At 34.1% G+C, this 12,820-nt stretch overlaps 1 protein-coding gene across 3 annotated transcripts; it reads left to right on the top strand.

The window, feature by feature from the left end:
* Nucleotides 1-692: 692 nt before the first annotated feature.
* Nucleotides 693-12,025, top strand: LOC148598730 (uncharacterized). Of its 3 annotated transcripts, none has more exons than XM_088561388.1 (7): nt 701-1,459; nt 2,348-2,680; nt 3,646-3,816; nt 4,362-4,432; nt 10,575-10,820; nt 11,256-11,348; nt 11,856-12,025. In XM_088561388.1, the coding sequence occupies exons 1-7, from the start codon at nt 1,315-1,317 to the stop codon at nt 12,000-12,002; spliced, it is 1,206 nt and encodes a 401-aa protein (XP_088417514.1). In that variant the 5' UTR covers nt 701-1,314; the 3' UTR covers nt 12,003-12,025. The 3 variants fall into 3 exon arrangements, with proteins under 3 accessions (XP_088417516.1, XP_088417514.1, XP_088417515.1); XM_088561389.1 differs by lacking the exon at nt 701-1,459 and adding an exon at nt 2,121-2,253; XM_088561390.1 differs by lacking the exon at nt 10,575-10,820 and having other exon boundaries at nt 693-1,459.
* Nucleotides 12,026-12,820: the final 795 nt, after the last annotated feature.

Here is a 12,820-nt window from a genome sequence, read left to right as displayed (position 1 = left end):
CGCTCGTGCCAACAGTCAACATCTTTCAATTAAGTTCACTCACGAAAGATCTGCTACTAGCGTCTCGTTCCTCGATACATCCAGCACCTTATCGGGGGGAGAGCTCTCCACGGACCTATACTCAAAACCAACTGACACACATCAATATTTTTATTTTTATTATTTTTGGCGTTTTTATTTTCGTTTCCATGGGCTGTACATCTTTATTTCAGAGTTGCTCTCCCCTTTCCTCAAGTACTTTGCTGTTTTATATGATTTTAAGTTATATTTTGGTTCTTAGTCGTAGCAATTCCGGAATTTTCCGGAATTGTTTTCCGTTTATACATTTTTGGCGTTTTTATTTTCTTTTCCATGGGCTGTACATCTATATTTCAGAGTTGCTCTCCCCATTCCGTCCGTTGCACTTTTATATAATTTTAACTTATTTTTTGGTTATTAGTTGTACCAATTCCAGAATTTTCCGGAATTGGTTTCCGTTTCGACATTTTTGGCGTTTTTATTTTCGTTTCCATGGGCTGCACATCTTTATTTCAGAGTTGCTCTCTCCTTATTTTCCGGAAATACCCGTCATTGTTGTAATTTAGTCATCTCCATTACATTACGTCATATACGTTGTAGTGCATCAAAAGCGGCGGTATCTAGTATTACCGAAACCGCCGCTGTTAAAATTGAGTCACTTTTGAGGCACTATGCCTGCGCAACAACATTTACGTGGTAATTGCATATATTGCAATAAAGAAATGAGGAGACATAATCTTCAACGTCATTATAGGACTTGTCGAGCTGTTCCTGAGCGAGCTGCCCGTGATTTAGCTTATGTAGACCGTGTAAGGGGTAGGAATAATGCTCAAACTCAGAATAAGAAGAAGAAACGTAAACGTGAAGGTAAAGGAACATTATTTTTCTTAACTTTTCAAGTTTTTACCAAATACTGGTTTGCGAAAGTATTTCATTTGAAATTATCTCCTTGGATTTCTGGTGTTTGTGTTGGAAATGAATTTGGAATTGGAAATAAGAAACATTCTCATGCTGTTGTTGTTACTAAGAAGAAAATGTCTTTTAAAGAGTTTAAAGAACGTTTTCCCCGCCGCATAGCTGATATACAACGTTGTAAGAAGTTGAAGGACTCTGTTAGATGTATTTCTAAAGAGGACTATAGATGTATATGCCATGTTATTGATAAGGACTATATGTCTGTTATTTGCAAAGCATATCTCCATTCCGAAACCGCCGCTGTTACAATTGAGTCACTTTTGAGGCACTATGCCTGCGCAACAACATTAACGTGGTAATTGCATATATTGCAATAAAGAAATGAGGAGAGATAATCTTCAACGTCATTATAGGACTTGTCGAGCTGTTCCTGAGCGAGCTGCCCGTGATTTAGCTTATGTAGACCGTGTAAGGGGTAGGAATAATGCTCAAACTCAGAATAAGAAGAAGAAACGTAAACGTGAAGGTAAAGGAACATTATGTTTCTTAACTTTTCAAGTTTTTACCAAATACTGGTTTGCGAAAGTATTTCATTTGAAATTATCTCCTTGGATTTCTGGTGTTTGTGTTGGAAATGAATTTGGAATTGGAAATAAGAAACATTCTCATGCCTTTTTGAAATGACTGTTTTTATTAACACATCTAAAATAACATAAAGATTGGGATCAAGATTTATTAAAAAATCAAAACAATGCTTTGTCTTAAACATTCTATAGTTAATACATTTAGGTGGTTAGTATACACCACTTTTGTTTAGATTGGTCACATAAACCAACAATCCTGCTTTTGATAAATAAATCAATAGGAAATACAAGCTCCGAACAGAGTCTGACGTTCGAAATTCACTCTAGACGCTACAGCCAGCCCTCTCAGAAATGTAAGAGTCTTGCAAAGTCTGGACAAAGCGAACGATTTAAGGCGACCTTATCCGATTGTCAAACGACATTTGATTTGAATAATATTCGAGAATTTTGAAAGGCCTGTCTGCAGCAGTTAGTAAGAAAGGAAACGAACAGCTGCCGCTGCTTGGAGCTTGGTATTTCACGTCAACACACATTGACGTATTTAAATATATTTTATGAATATCGAATAAACTTAACGAAAGAGGAAAAAGGAAATTACTTTTCCATATGTTATCTTATTATAAAGCTTGTAATTTTATGTTGTATTATATAGAGGGATAGTAACAGTCAACATCTTTCTGTATGAGAATGCTCGAGATACTTGTTTTGGGTATTGTGATTTTTCATAATGGAGAAGGTAAAACTAGCTTTTAATCTGAATTGAAAATTCAAATTTCATTAATTTCATATTTTTTATTTAAGTATGATAACAAAATTATCTATTTACACAGCATGGCATTACCGTTCTTGGCAAAAGGAACTTTCAAGTAGACAATATCAAAAAGCGACACCAATTCCGACAGACGATAGGATTTCTAACCAACAAGAAAAACTATTCTCGTCCCAGTACTACAGTCCTATGTTTGTACCTATTATGACTTGGTTTGGCGTCCTTTCTTATTCAAGTCGATCGGATATGGCTTTGACTGCTAACTATTACTATCCAGGTGTACCGTATATATATCATCCTGCCTTCCCAGTTTATAGAACGGGTCATAACACGATAAAGAAGAAGCTGTCAAGAAACTATTATTACAAAAATAATAAAAAGAATAATAATCCAGGTAATAATGATACTTTATACTTACGTACCAATTCATATAAGAATAAAACAATGTAAATTGCAGAGGTCATTCTTTGTACAGAACGACTACTGAGCAGATTTACGATGTTTTTCTTGACTCAATAAGCTGAGATTTTACGTAACAATCGTCTTTTTTATATGTAACTGTGTAATTTATTTAAGACAAAATATGCATTAACCTACCTCATATATCAAGCATATCAAGAACGATAACTCTTGCAAAGTGTCAATATCATTTACAATTTATATATAAATATATTTACCTTTTTCGGACTTGCATCAAGCGAATGATATACATGCTTTGTGAGTGTTTCTAAGTAAGAAATAAAAGGAATTTTGTAGATCTTTTTACATACATGAGTCGTCTACTGTCTAATATGTCTGTCACTTAATTATCTAAAGAGCTTTGATTTATTTAGAATTTGAAAGAGGTATAAGAATTGTTTCGTTATGTCAAACAATTATCACTATAACCGCATTGGTGGTATTAAGTAAATAACTTAAGAAACCTACTTTTATTTTTAAGTCTGCCTCATAACTTAAAGAAAACAATTGACATAATCAAGTATCTAAAATATGTTCAGTGATATCGACATCGTGTATTTTCGAACTAATCTGTTGGTTAAAATACAAGAAACTTGTTGAGTATATTTAGCACGATGAATTATATAGTATAGTCTATGGGTCATACAAAACACGGCTTATTTTGTTAAGTATCAGGAAGCTGTGTGTAGCCTTCTTTTTCTATTTCACATCCCCATCCGTTTTTCTTTTACCATTTTGTGTTAATATATTGATCTTTCAGGGAGTTGTTCGAATTCAGACCTTCAGAATTTCAGCATATCATTGTACCTGTAAATAAATATTTTCCACTTGATCGATCGTTGGTTGTAACTTATATTCATTGTTTTCATTTATGAAATAAGATTTATTTACTGTCTGCAGTTGACGGAGGATGGACACAATGGACAGAATGGTCACAATGTAATGTACAAGAATGTTTTTTGTGTTGTGTAAACCGTACACGATCCTGTTCAAACCCAGCTCCGCATAACGGCGGGAAGAACTGTGTTGGACAATCCATCCAGTTCAGAAAGTATGGGGAGCCATGTAACTGTAAGTGTACAAATAGTCATGATAACACCGATCAAAAGATCACAGAGAACATCACTTTTCATATTACTTATTACTTTAATGGGTATTTCAAACAGGTATCAACTGTACAACTGGTTCTTATTACAAATATTGTAAACATAAGAAACCATTTCGGTCAATTGTCACCAACTGCCTAAGGTACACAGGACAGACAATTAACAATTATCAACTAAAATGGCTGAGCATTCACGTTTATTTTCATTATACTTTTAATTGTGTACGCCTACCTTACCGATGCATCCGATCCATGCTACTGGTTTTAAGTGAAATCCGAATTGCTCATTTACTTTTGTTTTTATGTACGTGGCTGTTTTTCCCTCTTTAGTCTTTATCTTTGAAACATACTTTTCTTTAATTTCCGCTTGAATAGTGGTTCCTTTGATAACTGATTAAGTTAACCCAAAACATTTTTACGTTGATTTATCTATGTTCTTATTTTTTAATATATATATGACACAGATGAAAAACTCGTTTTTCTGTTCAAACTAATTGTATATCAACTGCAGCTACAGGTTCACTATCCATAGAGTATGCTGACGGTATTCCCATGTTGAATATTTCTTTCAACCTAATAAATGTAAGTGATCAAAAAATTATATGACTGCAATGCTAATGAAGGCTAATAAGATGGCTCTCGTTCTCAAAAGGATTATGAATATTATTTTACACTGTTGTTATTTACAAGGATAAAAAGTCATCAAAATCAGAAAAGAATTTTTTTCCCTTTTATACAACCACAATACATATCTATATTAATAGTGGACCGGCTAAGCTCAATATTTCACCAAAATATTTCACATGGTGATACAAGCATGAAATTTTGCACAATTACTCCTTAGGTACTACTAATTCGATAACAATTGTTGGCCAACATGATTTCCGCCATTTTCAAAATGGCCGCTATATTTTTAAAATAATTCACATTTTGCAAGCTGCAAATCTTAAAAGTGGCCATTTATACATCATGTTAACTAGGTAGGATCAGCCCATATATTTTACTCTTGAATGGTAAATGGCTAGATTTTTCATTTATTTCAACCATTTTCTAATCCGCAATACTTGAATTTGTGACTTCTGGGGTCCTGTTTGAGCATTGTGAAAATATGCGGTTCTGTGTTTTGTCTTCTATTCTTTCTGTTCTGTCGTCTGAGTCGTTTTGGTCTGTTGTCCTATCGATATTAACAGTCAGGATATATAATTATTCTTGATTTTCTTATCAGTTTATCTTGCTTTAATTTTATGATTGCATATCAACAGTGTAAGTTGCAAGCACTACCATGCACTATGGTGCAATTTACATATACTATGGTGACAGTCGTGGAACCCGGCATGGCCTTTAGTGTAGCTTTATTTTTTGTAGAAATATAGTCTCCCAAATACATTACGATCCACCCCATTAATGGTCGTGATGTCGTATCCGATTTGACGGAGAGTGCCGACGCGAGAATGCCGAGCCAATATGGAGTGGGTTATAAGTCCCTCGGATGGTGAACAGATTGCACGGGAGTTAAATGACACTGGGGGAACGATCGGACTGGGTGTAGGAACTATATCGTCAAACCAAGTCGTATCCCATACGTAAAAGTGTTAATGTAAGGTGGTAAAAGGATATTCCCTCGGCCTCACAACATTTATTTCAGTTATTTTGAATCGTTCATATCATAAGTCAGTTTTGGTCAATGGGAGTCGTATTTACTTATTCTGTCATTTATTCTGTTTTTTTAAAGTTAGTTTTGTTTTTATAAGTAACGCGAATGTTGAGAGAAATCGACTTTCCCCGTCTGCCAAGCAGAAGCAGGGTTAAAGTGTTTCATGAAACACTTGTATCACCCGCAATGAGAAAGAAATCTGTCAAAATCAAGGTATGAAACTCTTTCAAAATATTCCCGAATTTGCCAAATTAAATGACATGCCTATATAATTAGATATTCGCCGGATTAATGACGAAGATGGAATAGAAACAGCCTTAATGAAAAATCAGGCACAGTATCATGAATCTTGCAGAATGCTTTTTATTAACACAAAACTGAAAAGAGCTCAAAAGAAACATCATCCTTCAAAAGTCAACTTAGAAGGTTGAGAAATATCATCGAAATTTATCCGAAGAAGTACTCCAGTACCAACAGAAAATCAGTCGTCCATACACGGTGACTGTTTCATATGTGAGAAACAGGTACCCTTAACTGAGCTACTTGAAGCTATGACTATGACGATGAAGTTGAATAATGAACGTAATTGGTGTGCGCATAATCTGCAAGACCCAAATCTTCTAGCAAAACTTAGTACAGGAGATGCTGTAGCTCAAGAGATAAAATATCATTGTACGTGCCTGCGCGGGTATGTTAAAGAGTTTTCTTGTACATCTGGTTGACGTCTGATCACGCACACAATACTTGACGCTTTAAGTTGGGAGATGTATCCCGGAAGTAACCCAAATCTTTGCAAATAGCACATAAGAATATTTTTAGTATTAAATGTAGTCCTTGATTCTTTTAATCTATAAAATAAACAATTGAATAGACCCTCATCTTTATAAAGAAACACAACATAACAAATTTGAGAGCATTTTTTGTATCGATTTTGATGTCACAGAGAAGCTTGAAACGTCAGAGCACTTGTAGTAAACAAATAAGACGTCATTTTGCATTTACCGAGACATTACAATTCAGTCATCGACGGATTCTGAAGTCATACATGTACCAGTAAAACAATACTCCAAGTTTGGGTAAGTTGTATCTTAAATAATCTTTGGTTGGGTATAAGACGGTTGTAACTATGTGCGGGACCGGCTTGGTCGGGGTTCATTCATCACTGACCCACTAACATACATCGAACAACTGCCATCAGAATTTCAAAAATCTTCGTCTGCCGAAATGTTTATTGAAATGATAAATATATTACAACCCGATCGCAAATTTGTAAATTGATACTAGTAAATGTCTGTTTATATAATCGTCTTTTAAAGTTTTAATCAAAATTGTAAAGTACTTCTTTTGAACAAACGCTATCTAACAAGGGATGCAAATCATTGTTTAAATGTTTTCCTTTCAGTAATTTTCAGTGACATGTCAAATTCTTGTAATATGTGTAATTGATTGTCTAATTCATTTCAACCCGTGCGGCCGTAAGTGGCTTTTTAAATGAATGACCAGTAATTTAACTGCATGAAATATATGCTGATTTGAATTTTATTGTATTTAAAGAGATATTTCCAAACTCCAAGCTTCAAAACCATGAACAGCAGGGTACACCTTGCTAATGGTTAATGTTTCTATCACCTTCGTGACAATATGGAATCTCGAGTATAGAATATTACCGAAGTTCAACAGTTTTCAACTGAGAGTGACAAGAAATTTTACTTCTTATTTGTGAATAAATATTCCCTGCAATTGGATTCAGTTTTGATTTCAAGAACTGTTTGTAGAGTTAACAGAAGGGAAGCATTTACTTGCCATAATTCATTTGTACATTATACATGTATGTTGAAATTGGATGTATTAGTGAAATATAAGTAGTTATGTGTTCAATGGAAAGTGTATTTAAAAAAAGGTTTTGTGGTAAATTGTGTTTTAACTGCATTCTAATGACTGGATGGAGGTGTTAATGGAATCGTATCCTATGGAACAGGTACAGCATGATCCTTCCTGTTAATCATACATGTGTTAACTATGAACTATAAAACATACCTTGAAGTATGTTTATAGCCATATTATATAAGAGACAAATCATTGAATTATTGCATGAATATACATGTACATTTATAAATACTTACCCCTAGCATCTTTAAGCAAATATTCATGTAGTGATGTACAGACATATAATAAAGCTAATTATGCCCCTCACAATAACTGTTATATGCATGTATTCCTTGAATGATGGGGGTGGGGGGTATGCATGCAAATTCACTGTCAAATTGCATCTTGAATTAACGTTTTTTTTTACAATGTTGTCTCTTCTTTGTTGGCAAATTGTTCATCAACTTCAATTATCTATGATGATACATCATGAACCTTATAAACCAAATGCTTTAGAGAGTTCAAATTGTACATGTACACTCATGCAATGTCTTAAACATATCACATTTACACGAAATACTAAGCTGCTACATACTAAGTTATCTTAAAAACTTTCTGTATTCATTTATGCAGATTTCGGAGAATGACATGCATAACAAATTTTCAATGAAAGGAAATATTGCCTAGAAATTGGTGGATATGGAATACTTTTTTTAAGATAAGATATACTATACTTGTAAATGGGGGGTACCATGTTTTGTTCAGGAAATTAAGACATCTTTAACACAAGTTACTAATTTTTTGCAAATTATATTATAAATAACTACAATATTCAATGAAAAATGTTTTTATTTTTCAAAATATAAGAAACTCAAAGCGTAGTCTGCTTTCGCAACTAAATCGATTCTTCACACGTATCCGTCACATGTCAACGTATCTGAGGTCGCCAGTGCGCTTGTTTTAATGTCGCCGCTATGTGAAAAATTATATGGTTTAGAAAATGCAAAATTGCAATGGCATTGGGTATGTCATTGAAATACAAGAAAACGCAAACAAATATCTCCTGTGAAGGAAGTTACGAGCTGTTTTTTTAACTTTCATGTAGATTCTTTGAGACTTCCCGCAGCACTTTTTGAAAAATATACATATTCATTGACCTACCATTGTTTTCATTATTGAAAATATGACAATTTATGACATTTCTCCTCAATACACCCGCGGAAAATTCTGTACAATGAGTAAAGACTTCACTTAAAGATAAAAAGATCAAGAGATGAAGATGCCGATGACGAGAGCGAAATGCATCAACTACTTGTGGTGGAGATGGTGATGCATGTAGTTAAAATGTCGATCAGCTTTAGATCACATTTAGCAGGGGAAAAGACTTGAGATGGATTCCAATCCATTCTATTGCTAGATCGTTAGGTCCAAAATAGTAAATCGCTGCCCCTTTTTCATGCATTTACAGGCTGCGACACGGTATCCGCATTTGTTGGAAGGGAAAAAAGACCGCTTGGCAGGGCTGGATTGTTTCAAAATGCAACATGTGACTACATCGCAGAAAATGATATCAGGGTACTGGAAGAATTCGTTGTTGTTATGTATGACTGCTCCAGTGGTACCAGTAATATGAATGAAGCTAGCCTCGATCTATTTGTACGGAAACAGCGTCCTTACAATTGTATTCCGCCATCCATCAAAGGGTGCCCTGACATGAGAAAAGGCAAGCTGGATATATTTGGGGACGAACACTTTCAAAGTGGCAATATTTACCATCGCCTTCAAATTTGGGATGGAAGAAAGATGGCGGACTTTAGGTTCCACATTTGACTTCCTTGCCACCAATAGCATCATGTCAAGAACTCCTTACATGTGGATACAAAATACGTTGTTCTGGCAACTGCAAATGTTTCAGATCAGGACTTCAATGCGCAGCTTTATGCTGCTTTATATGCTCTGAAGATTTGGAAATTTTGAAATACCTCTCTTCTGCAATATAGCGCATGCACAGTGCAGCAAGAGCGCATGAACAGTTACTGTACTTATATATGTAGCATAACGTCTTTAATACCATTATGGTGCTTTATCATTCAATAATTGCTGAAGATAATGTAGTTTTTGATATCTAAAACAAAAATATCATATTCACAAATGACGAAAATTGCATTTTTTTAAAGAATGGCGGTCATTTTGAAAATGGCCGATTTTTTCCTTGGCCAACAATTGTTTTTTTTGTTACACATGGACTGTGGTGGCTTTATACTAAATTTGATGCTTGTATCATCAAGTGAAATATGTTAGCAGCTATCGCTCCACCACTGTAAGTACTAACCAAGGGAACCAAGATTCTAGCAAAAATCAAAGGAATGTAATCCAGGGATAAAGACCATACAGTGGAAACAGACACACACGACAAAGAACATAAAATAACCGAAATGATACATACAAAGTAAGAAAAGTAAATGTGCAACTCAGACTCAATTAAAAATTGGGAGCATGGAGCAGGTGCACCGGTAGGGTAAGCATTCTCTGCTTTTCTAGAAACACCTTCCAAGTTGCTTATACAAAGCCAAGTCCAGAGTAGACAAAAAAGGAACAGAAAACTACGACACGTTGAACAAATCAGTTCTTACAGTGCAGATGGATATACCGTAACGATCCAGAAGTTCATGATGACGACCATACATTTTTCGTAGCGATTACTTCAATCTTGTAACAACATAACCCTGTTCAAAAGGCTTATTGTAAGAAGTCTAGCACGGTACAAAAAGTCTGTGTGGTGACGGGAAGTTCTAGCATAACGTATGAATTGTGATATGAAAACTCCATACGCATGTGCTAAAGGGATGTTGCCACAGATTAAAGGAAAATTGACAATACGGAATTCAAAGTTATCGCGTTTGTCGTAAAGTTTGGTCAATAATTTTCCTTTACCGTCGAACTCTGAGTGTAGTTCAAGATACTGACCTGAATTCTCAGTGTCTAGTGTCTGTAGTATTCTCTATCTGAAATTATTTTGGGCTAGATGCAGTGTATAAAATACCCGAAACAAGAATTGTTTAACGATAGTACGTCATCGGTATAGCAGAAACCAAGATTAAATAATTTGGATACACATTGATTTTCTTTTTTTTTTATTTTCAGCATTGTTTAATTAAAATCATACAAAACATTATTTTTGTTTTTTTTTTGTTCTCTATTTAGGCGTATGTGGTTGGATTCTGCGTGTTTCAACCCGTAATAGGATCCGTAAAAGGACTTCCACTTATGGACCGTGTATATAGTGGAGGGACCTTTCATTCATTATCTGGTGATACAGGGTTAACGATATATCAAAGTATATGTCAATCTTATCTATCCCCTTTCGCTAAAGAGGTAGAGGGACTGTTTTCAATCAATTTTACTGGGAGATGGATGTTCTCTGCATCATTTCGTAGAGAAACCGAAACGGTAATATGAAAACAAAATTTAACATTAGCAAGATATTGTCTGATTTTTTCGTGAAATTGTTTACATCTATCTGTTTAAATAATCGCTTATGTTTTGGTTGGGATTTTTCAATATCAACATATCTAGACTAAGTATCAGAAACAGTTTTAAAAACTCAATAAAACTCAGAGGGAAACTAACTGTTGTTTGGGCTGTTAAAATATGTGAAAGGTCTTAAATATAACCATTTTTAAAATGAATGCTTTGTGTTATTACAGTGAAGAAAGTGATCCATGTCACAGTGACCAAATAGAAAATAAGATTAATTGTAACTGCATGGTAAAGAAATGGTTTCATAAGACTTTTCGATGTTTCTTGTATTTAAAATGTGACGGCAAGGCACCAATTTATACAGTGTAATACATTTAATTCATTTTATATTATTTAAATTTAAAGCTGAAAGATTTCTTTGAAATAATGGTCATCACCGACGGAACTACAACGTTCTTTAGACACATCTACCACGACACACAAATTGCATATGCAGGTGTAAGTAGCTTATTGATACACAGAAGGCAGTATCATTCGGCTACTACTATCCTTGTTTATTGTTATATTCATCAGCTGAAATCACAATTTTATAAAAAAAAAACAACATAAAGAAGACGTTAAGTTTTTTTTACGAATTTAGTATTAACCTTTCTAAAGTATGGACAAAAGTTTATAGTATTTTGAGATTGATAAAAAATCTAACATGTGATCAATAACATGTTCAACATGTGTTCTAAGATTCATGACATTTCAAAATTTCTAGACTTTTCCAAGCACTTTGATACTCGTGCGCATATAACTAAGACAATGTATTTATATATGAAGCTCAATATAAATACAAACTCGTACGTTTTTAGTTGAATATGTCGTATATAGGGTTTGTTTCAATTTTAAGTTAGGTTGATTTAAAAGAAGCAATTAGATAGTATATATCTGACGGTTAATTTGACCATGTTGCTACACCTAATAAGCCTTGTGTAATAAATGGTCTAGATTTTATTGCAGGTGGTGATAGAAACGACAGAAAAACATTTGTATGTGCATTCCAATACCTCAACAGAGGCAATAACCTCCATAAATACAGAATCAAACTGCAATGAACCTGGTAAATTTTGGTTTCACATCACTGAAGTCGAACAACCTATGATATGATCAATAAAAGCATTTAAACTGGTGTTTTCTCATTTCACTCGAAAATATTTACCCATTGTTGTTCTTGTGTTTCTCCGATGAAGCAATATTTGGCCAAGATTATATCTCTTTTTTAATACGATGATTAAATGACATTACAATTCACTAAAAAAATGATTCCAAAATGTTTGTTTTAAGTAATTCACTCGGAAATATAAGTTTTATACTTAGGTATTTTTAACCTCTAAAAGTGTGTAATATATAAATCTTCTAGAGGTTTCCTTTCAATACATTTACAGTCAAACTTCAAAAGTCGAAGTCGAAGTGACTAGGCGAAGGTCTCACTAACCACTTCTCACGTTCCCATTACTTTACATGTTAAAAGTTTCACTGTGAATTCCCAGGACAAATTACATCTTAAAGTTGCATACCATTGTGAAGCTTTAAAAATAAGGCTTTACAACTCATTATTCTAAAGGTACGAAGATTGTAGAAATTCTTGCTTGAATAAATAATACTGAAAATCCACAATTTTACCTTTTTGTTGACTGACAGCATGGAGGCGAATTACTCACACATGTAAACAATATTTATACACTTTTGTAGTGAATTACATATATGATTTTAAAGTATACATTCTCAGCTTTATTTTGACTACTTTTAATCAGAATATACAAAAATAATACACTTTCAATGCATAGGTCTAGGTTCAGTGGGCTTTTGCTACTACATAGGGGGTGGCCATTTGTCCCGGAAGTGGTTAGTGAGACCAAAATCTTTTTAGCAATCCGAGGTCCGATTCATCCGAGTTCGAGTATAATTCGGAAATGTATTGGTCG

The sequence above is a fragment of the Perna viridis genome, chromosome 14 (assembly GCF_037379345.1).
Source record: "Perna viridis isolate PV_CMFRI_1.1 ecotype Kerala chromosome 14, ASM3737934v1, whole genome shotgun sequence".
In the NCBI taxonomy this organism is placed as follows: domain Eukaryota; kingdom Metazoa; phylum Mollusca; class Bivalvia; order Mytilida; family Mytilidae; genus Perna; species Perna viridis.
Note: the sequence above shows the minus strand (reverse complement) of the source record. Positions and strands in the feature narration are given on the sequence as shown.

Excerpts from the sequence above, each read along its gene's own strand:
- LOC148598730 (XM_088561388.1), top strand. The coding sequence starts at position 1,315 with ATGAGGAGAGATAATCTTCAACGTCATTATAGGACTTGTCGAGCTGTT. Across the intron at positions 4,433-10,574 it reads TTTCTTTCAACCTAATAAAT|GCGTATGTGGTTGGATTCTG; the intron begins GTAAGTGATCAA and ends TTCTCTATTTAG. Across the intron at positions 11,349-11,855 it reads CACAAATTGCATATGCAGGT|GTGGTGATAGAAACGACAGA; the intron begins GTAAGTAGCTTA and ends ATTTTATTGCAG.